The following is a 21647-nucleotide window of genomic DNA, read 5'->3' as shown; positions in this document are numbered from 1 at the left end:
GTGGATAATTCCTTAATTCGTTACAATATGTTCAAAATCTGTATACAATTTTCCCCAATATTTGTGTTGCTTTACGTATCTTTTGCACTATACCTGTGACTGTAGCTAGTACAGAACGTTCTTTCAGCGTTCTTGCAAGAATCAAAAACTTTCATAGATCGTGTTCATCTGAAGACAGTTAAATTTTGATATCACTATAAAAAAAATTTTGCAGCGAAAAAATCAAGAAAAGCCACTCTTTAATTAAAATTTATAATCTTCATTATATTTATCAGAAATGTTCTAAAATGTTACCAAACACATAACTAGAAAAGATTTTTTGAAACAATATGTGGCTGTTAAAAGAGAATTTTATTTCTACGTTACAATAAAACAGTATAAATAGTAAATATTCCGTGTTAATTTTATTATCAGCTCTTAGTCCAAAAATCATTTAGTTGATTTGGCAAAATTTTTTTTTGATGTAATCCATCAATAATGACTCATGAATGAGATGTCATATTTTATAGGGGGCCCGTAAATTCTTTAGTCCCGGGCCCCGATTTTCTCTCTTCGGCCCTGTGCGCGGTACTGGCAGTGCGAACTACGTTCCCACGGAGGGGTAGTGAGGCATCAGCATTTATTCCGGATGCGCGTTTTGTAACTGGAGTGAAGAATGTAGGTAGCTTATGTTGTTGATATCGTATCACCAGTAATTTTCCCATGATGTGATTATGCTAGTCAGCGTTTATCGCATACACGTGTGCTGCGATGTGACTAGAGAATGCAGGCAACCTACTATGTGAATATTTGTGAAGTTTGAATGTGGGTGGTGTTAACTTATATACTTTCGCATTTGAAAGTTAGGCCTTTTTTAACCAAAAATAAAATAGTGTCCAAAATTCTATATAAAATTTCTTTCCACTTTTGAGTTTCAGTGATTAGCTGTTCATTGATAAGTGTATCAATTTTAGCCTCCTTTTGAATTAGATTTTGTAAAGATCGCCATTGAATATAACATTTAATGTGATCTTGAGTATTTTCGTGTGATGACAGTTTATCGTATAGCTTCTTCCATACTTGGAATTTCGAATATCCGCAAGAACAACAAATTTTAGGTCAATTTAAAGTATTGGTGCTTAACAGATGACATGGTAGGCAATAAAAAGCATTGCTACTGGCACTGCACGCCAACCAGTCACGCTCCACTTTCTCTCCATTTGGCAAGATTCTGTTTAACAACGAGGTAGGAAATGCCTCTTCATAACAATCACGTGGGTAAATAACAGGACACTTTTGATGACCTCGACAAATTATTTCGTTGACTTAAGGAAGATCCTTTAAGACAAATGCCGAACGAAAAAGTGTTGACAGTTTTTAAATTGTAAGCAAATTCCCGGAATTTAATCACCAAACCTTGTATATAAGGTTGCATTATATAGATATTATATATATAATAAAATACTTTTTTTAATCTCAACAATTTAAACGAGGTCACAAAATAACACGTATGAAATTTGATCATGATTTGGGACGGTTAAGGGGTGTTGCACAGTGGTCAAAATTAAGATTTCTCTATGGGGTTTCAAAAATTAAAATTTAGTTTTAGGTTTTATAATAGCCAAAATTTTAGAAATAAGGTTGGACTTAGATAGATAGATAAAGGATAATTTTTCTAAGTGGGGTAGCCCCTCGACAGTGTTTGGCAAACATTCCGAGTGTATTTCTGCCGTACGGAGTCGGCATAAAACAAGTAGGTCCCGTCCCACCAATTTGTAGGAAAAATTAAAAAGGAGCACGACGCAAATTGTAACAGATGCTCGGCCTAAAATCCCTTAGGATTTTATCGCATTTATTTAGTATTTATAGTAGGCAATATCACATATAAATTTTGGTCCCGATTGGAAAGGTTAAGTGTGTTGAGCAGTGGTTTAAACTCATACCGTTTTCAATCGGTATCTTGTTAAAGCTATAAGAAAAATAAATGTAATTTCCTTTTTATTTCAAACAGTTCGAAGGATGTGCTAAAGCATATTCCCGCCTCGAAAACCTAAAAACACACTTACGTGCACATACAGGAGAGAAACCATACACTTGCGAATACCCTGGTTGTAGCAAAGCTTTCAGTAACGCCAGCGATAGGGCTAAACACCAAAACCGTACCCACAGTAACGAGGTAAGTTCATATAAATCTTCTTTACTTCTTAAAAAACAAAGTCGTTAAATTTCGAATTAAGGTTGACTTATTTTAAATATAATGGGGTGTTTATATTTGCTCAATTGCATGACAAAAATTGATATAAAAAAGTTGAGGAACCCCTTTACATTGATTGATTTTTGAAAATTATTTTAAATAATGAAATGCCACTTATAAGGAAAGATAAAAATACGGCAGATGTGCGATGAAAACCTACAGTGCAGTGCTTCATGGGAAGAACTTTTATAAAAGTCGGTCATTGTTTATATCATACTGTTTACAAACCTGGTCTGCGGTGTCAGTATGAAAATTGAAGGTGCATGTCGCAAACAGGATTTCCAGAACTTTTTCAGAAAAACCGCTAGATGGACAATAATAAAAAGCTAATAAAAGCTAAATAAAAATGTTTAAGGCTAAGAGAAAAGCTAAAAGTTTAAGTCAACTTACCATGTGTTTTTTTATTTTTATCATAAAATTTTAAATACAATTTTATTCCAATTCCATAACTTACAGATGCTATCTGTTTTTAACTTCAAAGAGATGCATGATAAATAAGACACCACTATAGTTTATAAGTTTTCGTTATACTTTTGAGGAAACTGATTTTTTTATTTGCAAAATAAGAACGCCCATAAAGAACCCATGAAAGATGTAAACTCCACATTTCACACTGTCTGAGAACCTTTTTCTTTAAATTTGTGTATGTATTTTACACCGACTCTAAACGATTAATGGGAAATGGCATCTTGTAAATGAATTTTTGAAGGAATATTTTCATGACACTTTCTGAGCTGGCCGAACCACTGCCGTTTTGACATAGGTTATTATGAATATGTATTCAGGAATTTTAGGTCAGATGGTGTCTAATTATAAGTCCAAGAAATTTTATATGTGCAACTTATAATTATGTTATATTAATCTTTATTCAAGCTCTTATAAAAGCCATATAATATATTTTTATTTACTGTATTATCTTATTATAACTCGTTATATAAGCCTTATATAAAAGCCTAATACAGAAAGTAATATCTCTCAATAAGGCCTAATTAGCGTTATAGGCCTTATAATAAATTTATTATATTCTTCCTTATGGCTTGTAATAATTCCGTGTTTGGAATACACCCCTCCCCCGCTCACCCGGACCGGCATATTCGCGTGCAATTCCTGGAGGCGGCGCACAGTGGCATTTTTGCATAATTTAGACGCGAAAATTTCATAACTCACTGAAAAACTAATATATTTCATTCAAACCAGGTGTATATGTTTTTATGCCTTACCACCCTTCAGTGAGGATTGGCGAAGGGGTAAAGGTGAGGATAGGCGAAAGAGTACACACGTGGTCTAAATTGACTTTATCCTTTTGCTTTTGGCCACGTTCTGCAACCCAAACCTAATATAACTCAGCTGAGCAGAGCTCACAGAGTATATTAACATTGTTCGCATAACGGTAATCCGTAACGGCATAAACTAATCGAGATAGATATAGACTTCTATATATCAAAATGATCTAGGTGAAAAAAGAAATTCATTTAGCCATGTCCGTCCGTCTGTAAACACAATAACTTGAGTAAATTTTTAAGGTATCTTGATGAAATTTGGTATGGAGGTTCCTGGGCGCTCATTTTAGATCGCTATTTAAAATGAACGAAATCGGACTACCACCATGCCCACTTTTTCGATATCGAAAATTTCGAAAAACCGAAAAAGTGCGATAATTCATTACCAAAGACGGGTAAAGCGATGAAACTTGGTAGGTGCGTTGACCTTATGACGCAAAATAGAAAATTAGAAAAATCTTGGACAATGGGCGTGGCATAGCCCACTTTTAAAAGAAGGTAATTTAAAAGTTTTGCGAGCTGTAATTTGGCAGTCGTTGAAGATATCGTGATGAAGTTTGGTAGGCACGTTACTCCTATTATTCTATGTGTGCTAAATAAAAATTAGCAAAATCGATGGCGAACACGCCCACTTTAAAAAAAAAATTTTTTTTTTAAGTCAAATTTTAACAAAAAATTTAATATCTTTACATTATAAAAGTAAATTATGTCAACATTCAACTCCAGCAATGATATGGTGCAACAAAATACAAAGATAAAAGCAAATTTCAAAATGGGCGTAACTCCGCCCTTTTTTATTTAATTCGTCTAGAATACTTTTAATGCCATAAGTCGAACAAAAATTTACCACTCCATGTGAAATTTGGTAGGGACATAGATTCTATGACGATAACTGTTTTCTGTGAAAATGGGCGAATCGGTTGAAGCCACGCCCAGTATTTATACACAGTGGACCGTCTGTCCTTCCGCTCAGCCGTTAACACGATAACTTGCGCAAAAATGATATATCTTAACTAAACTTAATCACGTACTTACCTGAAGTCACTTTATCTTGGCATAAAATATGGCCGAAATACAACTATGATCACGCCCACTTTTCCGATATCGAAAATTACGAAAAATGAAAAAAATGCCATAATTCTGTACCAAATATGAAAAAAGAGATGAAACATGGTAATTGGATTGGTTTATTGACGCAAGATATAACTTTAGAAACAACTTTGTAAAATGGGTGTGACACCTACCATATTAAGTAGAAGAAAATGAAAATCTAGGCCGGACTACTGTTCGTGGTATGACATATATAAATAAATTAGCGGTACCCGACAGAAGATGTTCTAGGTCACCCTGGTCCACACTTTGGTCGATATCTCGAAAACGCCTTCACATATACAACTAAGGGTTACTCCCTTTTAAAACCCTCATTAATACTTTAATTTGATACCCATATCGTACATTCTAGAGTCACCCCTGGTCCACCCTTATTGCGATATCTCGAAAAGGCGTCCACCTATAGAACTAAGGCCCACTACGTTTTAAATAATCATTAACAGCTTTCATTTGATACACATGTCAAGCAAACACATTCCAGGGTTCCCTAGGTTCATTTTGCTAAAAGGTGATTTTCCCTTATTTTGTCTCCAAAGCTCTCAGCTGAGTATGTAATGTTCGGTTACACCCGAACTTAGCCTTCCTTACTTATTATTATCGTCATTATATCAAAACGGGGACATACGGGGGTGAAGAATCATTTGAGTTGTATGTAATAATATTTTTTTATTGTATAAATTCAAAACTATTGTGGTTGCGCGTGATTAAAACTTTTGGCAGGTTTTTTTTCACGGTTTTATATATTTTCAGCACAAAAATAACGCACATTAAAAAAATTATAATTTAGTAAAAAATACTCAAACAAAAAACTTTTGAACGCTTGCAAATTAATATATTTACGTGTAGATTTTAAATAACCAAAAAATACCGGTAAATAATATTGTTAGTTAATTATTATTTTGGCTTTATTTGGAAAAACTGAAAAGAATGAATAACAATAATTATTTACCGCTGTTAAGATCATTAATTCTTAAAAATCTGAAGTAAAATTGAACACACCATTAAACATATAAACATATAACTATACAAACTGGGCAGGAGTTTAGATATAGTACACAAACAATCTTCTGCAGTGAAGAGGAGTGGTACAATACCAATAAAAAAACACAGACCTAGTACAAATTAATGTAAAGACAGAAAGTCTCAAATCGTACAAGAGCGTGAAAATGGGACAAAACTGAAATTAACCAAGAAAGAAAATACAACACAATGGCCCAATAGTTAGGCGATTGCGATTTCAGCAGTTTGACATGTTGAAATATATAAACATTACGGAATTGCCTGACAATTGACTTGCCGGTGCTCGAAACATGGTCATATCAAGCACGAGGTTCATGCATAAAAAGATACATCAAGCTACATGGCTGTCTCCTGATCGAAATACTCGCAATCAGATCGATCACGTTGTGATAGACGAACGGCATGCCTCCAGTGTTTTAGATGTGCGCACGATCCGAGGACCTAACATCGATTCGGACCATTATCTCGTTGCAGCCAATTTACGCACCCGCCTCAACTCGGCTAAAAACAAGGAACTAAAAAACACAAGGAAAGATAGACGTCGAAAAGCTTCAATCACAACAGACTGCCAATGATTTCGCAACTCGACTCTCACACCTGCTCTCGTAGGGCACAACTCATCCTGAAGGAATACAGGAGCAGTGGGAGCATATCTCCAAAGCACTTCGTTACTGCCGCCGAGGAAAAAATTGGTTACCGGCGGCCACGAAAACACAACTGGTATGATGAAGAATGCCGCGTTGCAACCGAAAGAAAAGACGCTGCCTACAGGGCTACGTTAAAAGCGAGCGCGACAAGAGGAGTGTGTGAACGCTATCGTGAGTTGAAAAGGGAAGCGACACGCCTTTTCAGGAAGAAAAAAGCAGAAGCAGAAAGGCGTGAGTGCGAGGAGCTTGAGCTGCTAGCCACCAGGAATAACGCCCGAAAATTCTACCAAAAAATACGGCGACAGGCGGAAGGTTTTAAGACCGGGGCAAACACCTGTAGGAATGAAAACGGCGACCTTGTAACTGATGTCCAGAGAGTGCTTAGATTATGGAGGGAGCACTTCTCTGCTCTCCTAAATGGAGGCAGCAATTCACCGCGCAGAGATGAAGAACCCGATCCCGCAATCGATGATGATGGAATATATGTCCCCCGCCCAATTATGACGAAGTTAGAATAGCAATAACCAGATTGAAAAACAACAAGGCCGTGGGCGCTGATGGATTGCCTGCGGAGCTATTCAAGTTCGGCGGCAAGGAGTTGGTAAGGCGCATGCAGCAGCTTCTTAGCAAAATATGGGCGGACGAAAGCATGCCCGACGGTTGGAATCTAAGTGTTCTTTGCCCAGTCCACAAGAAGGAGGATACTGCAAAATGCACCAAATATCGTGGAATCAGCCTTTTTAATATCGTATATAAGGTCCTTTCAAGTGTATTTTGCGAAAGATTGAAGCCCACCGTGAACCTGCTGATTGGACCTTATCAGTGCGGCTTCATACCTGGTAAATCTACCATCGACCAGATTTTCACAATGCGCCAAATCTTGGAAAAAACCCGTGAAAAGAGAATCGACACACATCACCTCTTCGTCGACTTTAAAGCCGCCTTCGGCCGCACGAAAAGGAGCTGCCTATATGCCACTATGTCTGAATTTTGTCTCCCCGCAAAACTTATACGGCTGTGCGAAATGACGTTGAGCAGCACCATCAGCTCAGTAAGAATTGGGAAGGACATCTCCGAGCCGTTCGAAACTAAACGAAGTTTCAGACAGGATGACCCCCTATCGTGCGATTTCTTTAATTTGATGCTGGAGAAAATTATACTAGCTGCAGAACTTAACCGCACTGGAACAATATACTATAAAAGCGTGCAATTACTGGCATATGCTGATGACATTGATATCATCGGTCTAAACACCCGCGCTGTTAGTTCTGCTTACTCCAAGCTGGAAAAAGAAGCGGTAAAGATGGGTTTGATGGTGAATGAGGAAAAAACGAAGTACCTGCTGTCATCGAGCAAAGATTAAGCGCATATGCGCCTTGGCAACCACGCTACTATTGGCAGCCATAATTTCGAAATAGTAAAAGACTTCGTTTATTTGGGAACCAGCATCAACTCTAGCAACAACATCAGCACTGAAATCCAGCGAAGAATCAATCTTGCCAATAAATGCTACTTTGGACTAGGTAGGCAATTGAAAAGTAAAGTCCTCTCTCGGCGAACGAAAATCATACTCTACAAGTCACTTATCGTACCCGTCCTGCTATATGGGGCAGAAGCATGGACCATGACAACAGCAGATGAAGCGGCTTTGGGAGTGTTCGAGAGAAAAGTTCTTCGAAAGATTTATGGACCTCTACGCGTTGGCGATGGCGAGTACCGAAGAAGATTTAATGATGAGCTGTACGAGCTATACGCAGACATCAACATAGTCCACCGAATTACAACGCAGCGGCTGCGCTGGCTAGGCCATGTTATGCGAATGAAAGATGATGCTCCGGCCAAAAAGTATTTCTATCGTAACCCGCCTATGGAAGCAGAGGTAGAGGGCGGCCCCCACTCCGTTGGAAGGACCAGGTGGAAAACGATTTAAACTCCCTTGGTGTGACCAATTGGCGCCGGTTGGCGGAGTGGAGGAGCGACTGGCGCGCCTTGTTGGACGGCCATAACCGTTTAGACGGTTAAGCGCCAATTAAGTAAGTAAGTAATTGCCTGACAGTAATGACGTGGCAGTTGTCGAAATGCTACCATCGCAATATGCCAGTAAATGTTTCCTTCTTTTCAATTTTGCCCAATAAAAACTAAAATAATAATTGAATAGAGCCGAAGGTGGCAACACGTTCGTCACTCCTTTTCCAATATATAAAAATAATAATAATAAATAATTGAATAACAATAACAATGCCGGGAGCACTTGAGCAACGACCAAAATGTGGAGCTGGGGATCATATTGACATATGACCAAAAGCGGTTTGGGGAAATCGTTGGCCCTAGTACCGCAGCTGAGCACGTGATCATTCTCAAGCATAACCGCCCGTTGAAGCAACATGAAGCAAGTAATAAAAAAGGAGGTCGACGAACTGTTGGTAGGAGGAAGAATTGAAACATCGCGAAGCACATACAACTCGCCAATCGTACTAGTCGGCAAGAAGCAATGCACCTGGAGGAAGTGCATATACTACCGCCAACTGAATGCCGCCAGTGAACCGGTCGCGTATCCGCTACCCCAAGTTCATTTCGACCTTAGACCTGAAGAAGGGATACTAGCAAATTCCTTTTGCCAGAAAATCACCACCGGATACCACGTTCACTGTTCCTGGTCGGGGATTTTTCTAGTGGAAACTTATGCCTTTTACACGCAGCACAATGTGACTTTTTATAAATTAGGCGGAGACTGCCCTCATTGCTTTTAAATGTATGAAAACATTTATTTGAAGCAATTTATAATTTATTTAATAATTTCGGAAACATTTAAACAACGTGACATCAGCATTGGCAAGTTCCAGACTTTAAGACATTATTTTAAAATTTTTTATATAATAAAATACACACCCACTAAATATTTAGTTGATTTTGACAGTTTTTATTTATTTATTTAATAGAGTAATACTTAGATAATTCTATTGAATTCTGTTCGATGATTACATCCAAATTAATTTGAAATATACATAAAGCAAGAAAGAAGAAAATAATGGTGTCGTACTTAACTATATTTTGAGTTTAATTGGAAGAGATGTAGATCATCTAAAAATAAAAACATTTATCATCAAGCTATGTTATGATTTTCGTTCAAGATGGGAACGTTCTTGTCGAATTAAAAGTCTTTTCATTGAGCAAAACTTTGACTGGCTATTAAATAATCTATACTTAACAGAATATATGCTTGATATTGAGCCAAATACTTCGCGTGGCATTTCTTATATGGAAGACCAAAACAAAAACTTTTCTGAGTCGTCTGTGCGCACAAAGCACGAAAAGCAAAAGAACTTATTAGCAGTGTTGATAATGACCAATTACTTATGGCAGTGGAAATGCAATTAAGATCATCTGGAAAAAGAAATTATGCAAAAACACTCCAAGAACTGTCCACGACTTCGCCATCACGGCACTGCTTAAAAAAAGTCCAGATTATCCCAAGAAAATAAGAAAAGTATGCCACCAGATCAAGCACTTGCGATGATAGTTGACACAAACATTATACATTACACATATACACACACATTATAACTTGAAAAGACAGCACAGCTCAGAAGGTAGAAAAAAAGTAAATCCTTCATATGACTGTGTAAAAAAAATCAAAAGTTGTATGCTATCCTGCAGAAATAACCGTAATGGAAACTTATGCTAAAATTAATTTGCAATCGCTAATTGACCACAGCTTAAAACGTTTGTGTGTCGCGCAAGAGAAAGTGTTACTTTATGCGATTATAAAATGGGGGGGGGGGGGGGGGGGGGGTGTGATGGGGCTGAACATAGCAGTTATAAGCAAACATTTTGGGAAGAAAACCAATCGGACACCAGTATGTTTTTCATTTCAATGGTTCTTCTTCAAATGTATACAATGATTAACGGACGCAAAATTATAGTTTGGAGTAATCCTGCTCTTCCACGAGATACTGTCGCCTAATAATATTTGTTTTTACCAGAGAAGTGAAGGAGGGGGTGATATCTTTCAATAACCAAATTTCAAACCTCCATCTCACACAAATTCAAACAGATAAGCTAAAATTCTCAGTGAAATTTACGTTGTTGTGAATGATTGACGGCAAAGTATGTAATGCTCTGTCTGCATATAGATCATCACAAAAGTGCTACATATGTGGGGCTTCTTAAAAAGATATGAACAATTTGTGTGCCTTGTCAGAGCAAAATGTAGACGACAGAATGCTTGCTTTTGGAATTTATCCTTTACATTCGTGGGTAAGATATATGGAATGTATGCTGCACATCGCTCATCGATTGAAGATGAGGACTTGGTGTGTTCGGGAGAAGAAAATAAGGAGTATATGAAAAAGAAGAAAGAACATATTGTAACGAATTCTGGGGATTTCTGATATTTATGCGCCTTCTGCTAATGTTCGAATCGCTAAACTGTTGAATAAATCACTCCAATATTCAGTACTGCAAACTGGTATTTATTTAGATTTCTTTGGGAGTAGTACTTCACAACCAATAGCGTGTTTAAATCACTCACTGTTGTCTCGTCCGCATATTTCTTCTAAGGTCTAGACGTTTCGTTTTGGCGGCCACCGTGGTGTGATGGTAGCGTGCTCCGCCTACCACACCGTATGCCCTGGGTTCACACCCCGGCCAAAGCAACATCAAAATTTTAAAAATAAGGTTTTTCAATTAGAAGAAAATTTTTCTAAGCGGTTCGCCCCTCGGCAGTGTTTGGCAAGCGCTCCGAGTGTATTTCTGCTATGAAAAGCTCTCACTGAAAACTCATCTGCCTTGCAGATGCCGTTCGGAGACAGCATAAAACACGTAGGTCCCGTCCGGCCAATTTGTAGGGAAAATCAAGAGGAGCACGACGCAAATTGGAATAGAAGCTCGGCCTTAGATGTCTTCGGAGGTTGTCGCGCCTTATATTTATTTTTTTTTTAATTCTAGACTTTTCGCCTTCTAGAACTCTTGTATATCCTGCTTGGTAATTGAACTATATTGCGTGTGTATGTGTGAGTAACAACTTCGGCTGATGACTACATGTGTGTGAGTGAGTTATCTCTTCGTCGCCTTCTGTGTATGTGTATAAATGATGATTGATGTGTGAATGTACTCAAATGTAGCTTACTTTAATGGTTATGTTGTTATGCCTCTATTTACTAACAGCTTAGTGATCCTAAAATTCGCCACAATATCTAGAATAGATTCAGGATAGAAGTTGGTCTTTTAATTGATATGCCAAAGCAAAAAGCAGGAAATACTAAAGATGGCAACACTACTAGAAAATTTTTTTGGAGATCCTGAAATAACATCACATATAACAGGCTTAATTACACTGGTTTATAACCAAAATGCGCCAGAGATGCCATTATGATATTCCTATGTAAAATCACGACCTGATTTCGAAAATCACGGTTGTTTTTAATCCTATGGTAACGTTTTTGAGATATTTACGAATAACGGTTAAAAAAAAAAAAAAAATTGGGTCATATATATCTCAAGAACGAATTGAGCAATTCCAAAACGGTTTGAAGCTTTTAAAAGGTAATAAGGTCTATAAAATGTGCTTGTAACACTTTTTGATAGGCCCTGCAGATTCAAAGATAACGAACAATCATTACGGATTTTTTCCATTTTTTTTGTAAAAATATAAAAAAATTTGTATTTTGCGAGGAAGGATCTCGAAAACCTTTTATTTTTTGGCAGATTTGTTTTTTCCCTCTATAGAAAAAAAAGTTATTTGTAAATATCTTAAAAACATTACCACAGAATTAAAAATAAACTTGATTTTCGAAATCAGGGGTGATTTTACATAGGAATTTCATAATGGCGTCTCTGGCGCAGAAAAAAAATTGGAATTTGTGATCCAGTGTTATTAATATATTGAAAAGGTTTCATTCTATACTTTCCTGCATAGGATGTGGATATCAAATAAATTCTATAGCTTTTGAACAGTATGTCGCAGAGACGAGGGACTTGTATTTATCAGAATATGCTTGGTACAAGACTATTTCATGGAAAAATTAAAATCGTGAATTCTATTCTTCCTATTGCACAACTTTCGGAAGTAACTCAAGAGTCCAGAAACAAAGTTGTGCACTCAATAATCTATTGTAACTTGGATTTATTGCATATATTGCTCATATTGTCAGATCCATATATAAACAGATTGTGGAAAGTGCCTACGCCAAAGCGGCGAGCATTAACAACTGATTTTATTGGCTTCATATCCGAACCAGAATATGATAATGATGATGAATATTATGAAGATGTTCACTCCTACTAACTTGTTACCCGTTTTCATATCAATGTTTTTTATGTACGCATTTTGAGTTTGTTCTTACAAATGTATGTTTATATGTATGTATGTTGAGTTGGGTTGAACAAAAAATCATTATCTCTTCAATTTAAAATTTTCTATGTATCAATTTAAGGAATTAAAATTATTTATATTTATAATCGCACTGGAAACTGATTTTAAATGAGAAAATATGATTATGTGAAATTCCACACGGATAAAAATAAATCATTTATTTTCCATGAACGGCGTTCATAAACATTCTGCCCTTGGTTTTATGTATAAGTTCATTGATTTCAATGAATTTTTCATAAATTAAATGAATAATTTCATAGAAATTTATGAAAATGCTCTTAAAGGTAATGGATGCAAATTCATGAAGAAGTCTTAGAACAACATTCAGTTTTTATGCTATATGAAAAATGTTTATGAATGCTTTTCATAAACTTTTATGAAATTATTCATTGAGTTTATGAAACATTTCATAACATCACAGAATTTATTCATACAACTGATGGTGTTAGTATTGCCAATCAATTCTTTTGTACAAATAATCGGGGTAAAGTTGCCAATCCCGCCGTGTTTAGGCTGCAGAACTACACAAAAGAGGAACTTTTTCAAAAGTTGGCACCACTGAATTTCGCATCATCACTTGTTGAGTGAAAAAAGGTAAAATAAAACTGGATAAATTAGTTTCTGAAATAAAATCTGTTTGTGAAATAAAATGATCTCTGCTTTGTGTAAGAAGGAATATGAAAGTAGACGGCTTTGTTCGACATATGAAGAGGATTCACTTACTTTCCAGCGACAGGCTATGGTGCCAATTTTGCAACAATTATTTAGCAGTGTTAATTTTTATAAAAGGCATTTACAGCGCAAGCATTTCATTTTGTTTTGTGAATCTGAGGCCGGTGAAAATAGCAATTTTTTGAAGTTTAATGTCTATTGCTACCAGAGCCCATGAGGCCGCCGTATCCAATATTAGTACACATACTGTCGATATATGCACTCCTGTTGAGGATGGGGGTTCCGTAGTTGTAAATGATTTTACAGCCACATTATAGAAGAGTTAAATATTGAAGAAGAGTTAAAAAAAAATGGAAGATTATTATCAATTTTTTTTTTAATTTTTTTTTTATTATTATCCAAAGTTTATGTCTTTTCTACATGGGCACAGTAATTTTTCTAGTAAGGATGCTATGGATATTGCGAGCAAGGTTGAAAATTTGAATATAATTCCAGTTTTCGTTTTATTGAAAAGTTTTATTCAGCATAAACTTGAACGCAATTTTGATTTAAAACTTGATTTTTTGAGCCTCATGAACTCGCTTTCAAAGATTTCTCAAACAAGTAAATCGGAATATCTGTTAAGCAAAACTCTAGTATCAATTTATTATTATTATCTATATATTAATACGCTAACAAAATTTCCATACAATTTGTTGACAGGCTGTTTCGCATACTTAGCATACGTAAAATCATATAAAAGTTTTATGAATCGATTCGTGTGGATCAGCCGCAGTGTATAGGCCTATTTTTGTTAACAAATATTACTCTATTTCTTTATAATTAATAGAAAAAGTGTTTTGTAAATTCGAACAATTCATACAAATATCGTAATTCAATTTCGTGCACAAGCGCGCCATCTTTGGGAACAATTATCTAAGTGTTCTAATGCGAATTTCAAATACCTAAACCTTTATGCACAAGCGCGCCGTCTTTGGGAACAATTATCTAAGTGTTCTAATGTGAATTTCAAATTTTATGTATCCCCGCTAAATCCGAAAGCACAAATGTTTCACCTATATACAAATATGGTTTGCCATTGTTGCCACTTACCTATAATAGCCTGTACCAAAATCCTAAAAAATTGTTCGAAAATAATTTGTAGCGTACCAAAAAATCTTAAATAGAATTAATTTTTGACGGGCCCATTTTTTGTGGCAAATTTCACTTACACGTAAATACATGTCTTTATTTAACAGATTCTTTGTTTTTTATTTTAGTTGTTTTCAAAAAACATGAAATCACAAATAATGAGTTAACTTTTGTTGAAACTAACTAATTTATTTATAACAATTAATGGCAAATTTGACTCAAAATGTTTTTGCATCTGCAGATTTAATCCTTATATTAGATAAAGTACGTCTTATACTCAACGAAAAAAAAAAGTTACAAAAATATAACATTACATTTTTTTATATTGCCTTTTATGCTAATTACGAAACAAAAAAACGTCCCAAAAACGTTTTTGATTTTAGGTTTTAGGTCAAAGCGGCAACCGGCATCATAGCGGCCGTATTGTATAGGCAGTATATTACCCACTATCTATATATTAATACGCTAACAAAATTTCCATACAATCAATTGACATGCTGTTTCGCATACTCTAGCTGTTTATAATTAATAGAAAAAGTTTTTTGTAAATTCGAACAATTCATACAAATATCGTAATTCATTTTCGTGCACAAGCGCGCCATCTTTGGGAACAATTATTTATTTGTTCTAATGCGAATTTCAAAGACCTAAACCTTTATGCACAAGCGCGCCGTCTTTGGGAACAATTATCTAAGTGTTCTAATGTGAATTTCAAATTTTATGTATCCCTGTTAAATTCGAAAGCACAAATTTTTCACCTACATACAAATATGGTTTCCCATTGTTGCCACTTACCTATAATAGCCTCTACCAAAATCCTGAAAAATTGTTCCAAAATAATTTGTAGCGTACTAAAAAACCTTAAATAGAATTAATTTTTGACCGGCCCATTTTTTGTGGCAAATTTCACTTACACGTAAATACATAAGTCTTTATTTAACAGATTCTTTGTTTTTTATTTTAGTTGTTTTCAAAAAAATATGAAATCACAAATAATGAGTTAAGTTTTGTTGAAACTAACTAATTTATTTATAACAATTAATGGCAAATTTGACTCAAAATGTTTTTGCATCTACAAATTAAATCCTTATTTTAGATAAAGAACGTCTTATACTGAACAAAAAAAAAAAAAAAGTTACAAAAATATAACATTACATTTTTTATATTGCCTTTTATGCTAATTACGAAACAAAAAATCGTCCCAAAAACGTTTTTGATTTTAAGTTTTAGGTCAAAGCGGCAACCGGCATCATAGCGGCCGTATTGCATAGGCAGTATATTACCCACTTCTATATATTAATACGCTAACAAAATATCCATACAATCAATAGACAAGTCTGTTTCGCATACTTAGCATACGTAAAGTCATATAAAAGTTATATGAATCGATTCGTATTGATCAGCCGCAGTGCATAGGCCTTATTTTTTTTTAACAAATATTACTCTATTTGTTTATAATTAATAGAAAAAGTTTTTTTGTAAATTCGAACAATTCATACAAATATCGTAACTCATTTTTGTGCACAAGGGCGCCGTCTTTGGGAACAATTATCTAAGTGTTATAATGCGAATTTCAAAGTCCTAAACCTTTATGCACAAGCGCGCCGTCTTTGGAAACAATTATCTAAGTGTACTAATGTGAATTTCAAATTTTATGTATCCCCGCTAAATCCGAAAGCACAAATGTTTCACCTACATACAAATATGGTTCCCCAATGTTGCCACTTACCTATAATATCCTCTACCTAAATCTTAAAAAATTGTTCCAAAATAATTTGCAGCGTACCAAAAAATCATAAATAGAATTGATTTTTGACGGGCCCATTTTTTGTGGAAAATTTCAGTTACACGTAAATACATAAGTCTTTATTTAACAGATTCTTTGTTTTTTATTTTAGTTGTTTTCAAAAAACATGAAATCACAAATAATGAGGTAACGTTTGTTGAAACTAATTTATTTATAACAATTAATGGCAAATTTGCGCGAAAATGCTTTTGCATTTGCAGATTTAATCCTCATTTTAGATAAAGTACGTCTTATACTGAACAAAACAAAGTTACAAAAATATAACATTACATTTTTTATATTTGCCGTCTTCCAGTGAGTTTTACAGCTCCGGCTAAAGCTCAATTCTCATGGGAATGCTCTGCATCATTGAGAGACTTGAGAAGCAGATGTCGTGAAATTTTCAAACATGTGAAATGTGATAGGCAGATGTCGCCGCCGTTTTTCATTTAACTCATACGGCGAAAGGTTAAGCAGCGACATCTATTTTTGAAAATTTAGGTTTATTAGGGCAGCGTTGCCAAACTAAAAAGGAGTAGAGATGGTCTAAAGAATTTAGTGACCCTTATGTAACCAAAGCCCTTTTTACCACATTGGTTAGGCCGATACTAGAATACGGATCAGTAGTCTGGAATCCGCGATATCAAGTTCATGCAGATAGGCTTGAGTCAATACAGAAGCAATTTTTACTTTTTTCTTTAAGGAATTTTCATTGGGACTCTGCATATAATCTTCCACCTTATACTAGTCGGTTAAGGCTTATCAATCTTCCAACTCTCGCTAGCCGTAGAGAAATGCTAGGAGTATTATTTATGGCTAAACTACTGAATGGACTAATTTCTAGCCCCTTTCTTTTGAACGAAGTAAACTTCAATATCCCATCACGACCGTCAAGACATTACAAACCTCTTCTTTTGAGGCAGTGTAGAACTAACTTCGAATTAAATGAACCTTTCCGGTGTTTGTGTTATGATTTTAACTCTCACTCGAATTCATTTGATATAACTGATTCACTTTTTACTATAAGGAAAACTGTCCTATCCTATCTTAACTCGTAACAAAATAAAAATAAAAATAAAAAATAAAAATCTTTATATGCTAAATCCTTAACTTATTTAACAATTTACTATATGTATAATTTTCTACTGTTATGTATATAATACTCAGCTGATGATTTTTATTCTGTAGCTGAGCAGTTTTAGATCTCGACGCTTAACAAACCTCCGCCTATCAACAACTCGGCAAAAACAAAAACAAATCCGTGCGTCATGCGGATGCGCCCCTCGTGTCGGTTGGGCGGGCTTTGGAGGGTATTAATCCGTTGGGTTTATTATTATTATTATTATTATTATTAATTAACAAATTATCGGGCTCTAAAATTGAACCAGACTTCTATCTGGATTTAACTGGCTCAAATCGTTGTTGTTGCATTTCCATGCAAAATTATTTATCTGGCTCAGGATTTTGCAACCGGAGGATGGCAATTTCCTTTTATGCTAATTACGAAACAAAAAAACGTCCCAAAATCGTTTTTGACTTTAGGTCAAAGCGGCAACCGGCATCATAACGGCCGTATTGCATAGGCCAGTGATGAAAAAACGGCTCGTATGAGCCTTTTGCTCATACGGACACGCTTTGCACATTTAAGTGCTAGGTGAGGGACGATCAAGTGCAGGTATTTGGGGCGAAGAACACAGGAAGAGAATAATATACAAACACATAAGATTGATAAAGAGAGAGTATGTAGAAAATAGAGCTGCCACCGCTCTTATTATGTTGAAATTATTAAGCGTTTTAGGATAAACTAGCCTTTACCGGCGACTTCGCTCGCACTAAAGGCCACAAATATGTAATGTCGATTTTGTGATTCACAACTCGAGCTGAATTTTCAGTTGTAATTTTAAAAGTTCCTTTATGATTCAAATCATAAACAAAGCAAGTTTTAAAATTATAAAAATGAACGCCGTAAATTAAAAACACATGCAACACATGCTCCAACAATTTTTGCAGTGTGGATTTAACGATATATATTTGTGAGCTGAAGAAATTTGAAAATTCCTTCATAATTTGAAATTTATAAATGAAAGCAGTTATGTTTATAATAAAACTGGTAAAATTAGTCATTGTTTATGCGATTGGTACCTTTTTTTATTTGAAATTGATACATTTCTTTCTAGGCTCACGGCAACACTGCCAACAAGTCTGAAAAGGGTTTCGTTTTCCCACGATTGTATACGAAACGTGCATTAGTACGTTTTTCTACTACTACTTCTCTAATGCTACTACTTTAAAAATACTTTTTTAAATACTTTTATGTATATATTGCAAAATGAATCGGCTTGCATATAATTGAATGTATGTGAAGGCGAAATGAATGTCAATAGTATGCTGCTTAACATAAAGTCGACTTCAGTCTATGGTTTTCCTTTTTTCGTATTTCTTGCCAAAAAATGTATGTTTTTGTTTTCGTACTATTGCAAAACAGGTTGGGAATTGGTTTTCGAGGTTGAGAAAGAATATTTTCATTTCAGTTTTTTAGTATTTCCGCAATCTTCTTGCGATGAATATCGTTTGAGACGAAGCGTACGATATTTCCAATACATTTTTTACTCTCCTAATACCCCAAAACAAACAAACGTTTCACCTAGCACTCGCTGGCACTGAAACTGATTTAGGAGCCGAAAATAGGCCCATCCCAGGCATAGGCAGTATTTTGCCCACTATATTTATTATTAGGCTAACTTTGCTGGATTATATATCCATTAATCGGATGCTTAGATTCCATAGCCCTAATTTGTTTATGTCGCTTAAAGTTATGAAATCAATTTTATTTTAGTAAATATGTATGCGTGAATAATTTCAATATTTTTGTTTGTTTTTCTTTTCTTCCTAATTTATTCTACTTTGTTAAATCTTAGTATTATATTATTCACAGACAATATTTTATGGTATATATGGACATATATATTAATGAAATGGAGTGATTACAAATTTAATACAAATTAATTACGTACATAGATCTCAATGGGAAACCCAACATTAAATATCCGAACATTAGAATCTTCATATTTCCACAATGATCACATTAAACCCGGAAACAAGTCTAAGTGCACTTATTGCGTTTTTATATGGAGCTGTTTGTTCATTTCACTTAATTTTTTCGCAATTTAAGTACTTAATTTTTTTTTTTTAATTAACCATTTTTTTAGTAAACTTCTTTCTCTTTACATAATTTTTGTTATATTTTTAGTTTATTTTTTATGAAGGTATCCTCTATTCTACTCGAAATTTTTGTTTTGTGTCACACTTACATATTAGATATGTATTTATACAAAATTAAACGGGTGGCGTGAAATAGGCTAAATTCCTTTAGGAAATTTCTTCGTTTTTAACTAAAAGTGCATGTTTTTTGAATTATGACACTATTGAGGTAAATGGGCGATGTATGTACATATATGGGTGATATAGGCCTACTGGGGAACCGAGCTCCAAAAACTAACTTAGGTAGCGCGCCAACGGGACCTTCCGGGTGAGGAAAGACCTATTTTTCAATTCAATTTCAAGAAATTTCACCATAATTCTATGTCAATTTCATTTGATTTTACATAATTTTTATATTTTGGTTTAAGGAGCGCAATACCAAAACGTTATAATTACGTTTGAAAAGTTTCTAGAAAATTTAAGAAAATACAATCAAAAAGTACAAAGTCTTAGATCAAATTCAAAATTTTAAAGAAAATGTTAAGTAAGTTAGACAAGTTTGCTATATTTAACACTTGATGAATAGACTGAGTTGAAAAAATTACACGTTGGTCGATTTTCGACCACAGGCGATACTAGTCTATATATTAATACGCTAACAAATTTTTTTTTGTAAATGCGAACAATTCATACAAATATCGTAACTCATTTTCATGCACAAGCGCGCCATCTTTGGGAACTATTATCTAATCGTTATAATGCGAATTTCAAAGACCTAAACCTTTATGCACAAGAGCGCCGTCTTTGGGAACAACTATCTAAGTGTTCTAATGTGAATTTCAAATTTTATGTATCCCCGCTAAATCCGAAAGAACAAATGTTTCATCTACATACAAATATGGTTCCCCATTGTTGCCACTTACCTATAATAGCCTCTACCAAAATCCTAAAAAATTGTCCAAAATAATTTGTAGCGTACCAAAAAATTTTAAATAGAATTAATTTTTGACCGGCCCATTCTTTGTGGCAAATAGCACTTACACGTAGATATTTAAGTCTTTATTTAACGGTTTTTTTTTTTATTTTAGTTGTTTTCAAGAAAACATGAAATCACAAATAATGAGTTAACTTTTGTTGAAACTAACAAATTTATTTATAATGGCAAATTTGACTCAAATGTTTTTGCATTTGCAGATTCATTTTAGATAAAGTACGTCTTATACTGAACAAAAAAAAAAGTTACAAAAATATAACATTACATTTTTTATATTTGCCGTCTTCCAGTGAGTTTTACAGCTCCGGCTCACGCTCAAATCTAACGGGAATACTCTGGATCGTTGAGAAACCAGAGAAGCAGATGTCGTGAAACTTTCGCACACGTGAAATGTGATAGGCAGATGTCGCCGTCGTTTTTCATTTAATTCATACGGCGAAAGGTTAAGCAGCAACATCTATTTTTGAAAAATTAGTTTTATTAAGGGCAGCGTTGCCAAACTAAAAAGAAGTAATTAACAAATTATCTGGCTCTCAAATTAAACCAGACTTCTATCTGGCTTAATCTGGCTAAAATCGTTATTGTTGCATTGACATGCAAAATTATTTATCTGGCTCGGGATTTTGCCACCGGATGATGGCAATTGCCTTTTATGCTAATTACGAAACAAAAAAACGTCCCAAAAACGTTTTTGATTTTAGGTCAAAGCGCCAACCGGCATCATAGCGGCCGTATTGCATAGGCAGTATATTACCCACCATCTATATATTAATGCGCTAACAAAATTTCCATGCAATGAATTGACAGGCTGCTTCGCATAATTAGGATACGTATAATAATATAAAAGTGGGATGAATCGATTCGTATTGATCAGCCGCAGTGCATAGGCCTATTTTTGTTAACAAGTATTACTCTATTTGTTTATAATTAATAGAAAATTTTTTTTTTAAATTCGAACAATGCATACAAATACAGTAATTCATTTTCGTGCACAAGCGCGCCATCTTTCTAAGTGTTCTGATGCGAATTTCAAAGACCTAAACCTTTATGCACAAGCGCGCCATCTTTGGGAACAATTATCTAAGTGTTCTAATGTGAATTTCAAATTTTATGTATTCCCGCTAAATTCGAAAGCACAAGCGTTTCACCTACATACAAATAAATACATAAGTCTTTATTTAACAGATTCTTTGTTTTTTT

At 34.8% G+C, this 21647-nt stretch overlaps 1 protein-coding gene across 4 annotated transcripts in view; it reads left to right on the top strand.

Annotated features, from left to right (window-relative positions):
- LOC137234356 (transcriptional activator cubitus interruptus-like) overlaps nt 1-21647 on the top strand; it is a 639403-nt gene that overhangs the window by 422177 nt on the left and 195579 nt on the right. For all 4 annotated transcript variants that reach the window (XM_067757944.1, XM_067757941.1, XM_067757943.1 and 1 more), the window contains one exon: nt 1991-2155. In XM_067757944.1, coding sequence (XP_067614045.1) covers nt 1991-2155 — 165 coding nt within the window. The remainder of the gene's footprint in view (nt 1-1990; nt 2156-21647) is intronic.

Source organism: Eurosta solidaginis, chromosome X (assembly GCF_040869045.1).
Source record: "Eurosta solidaginis isolate ZX-2024a chromosome X, ASM4086904v1, whole genome shotgun sequence".
NCBI classification, from domain to species: Eukaryota; Metazoa; Arthropoda; class Insecta; order Diptera; family Tephritidae; genus Eurosta; species Eurosta solidaginis.
This window is presented reverse-complemented; position numbering and strand designations above follow the sequence as displayed.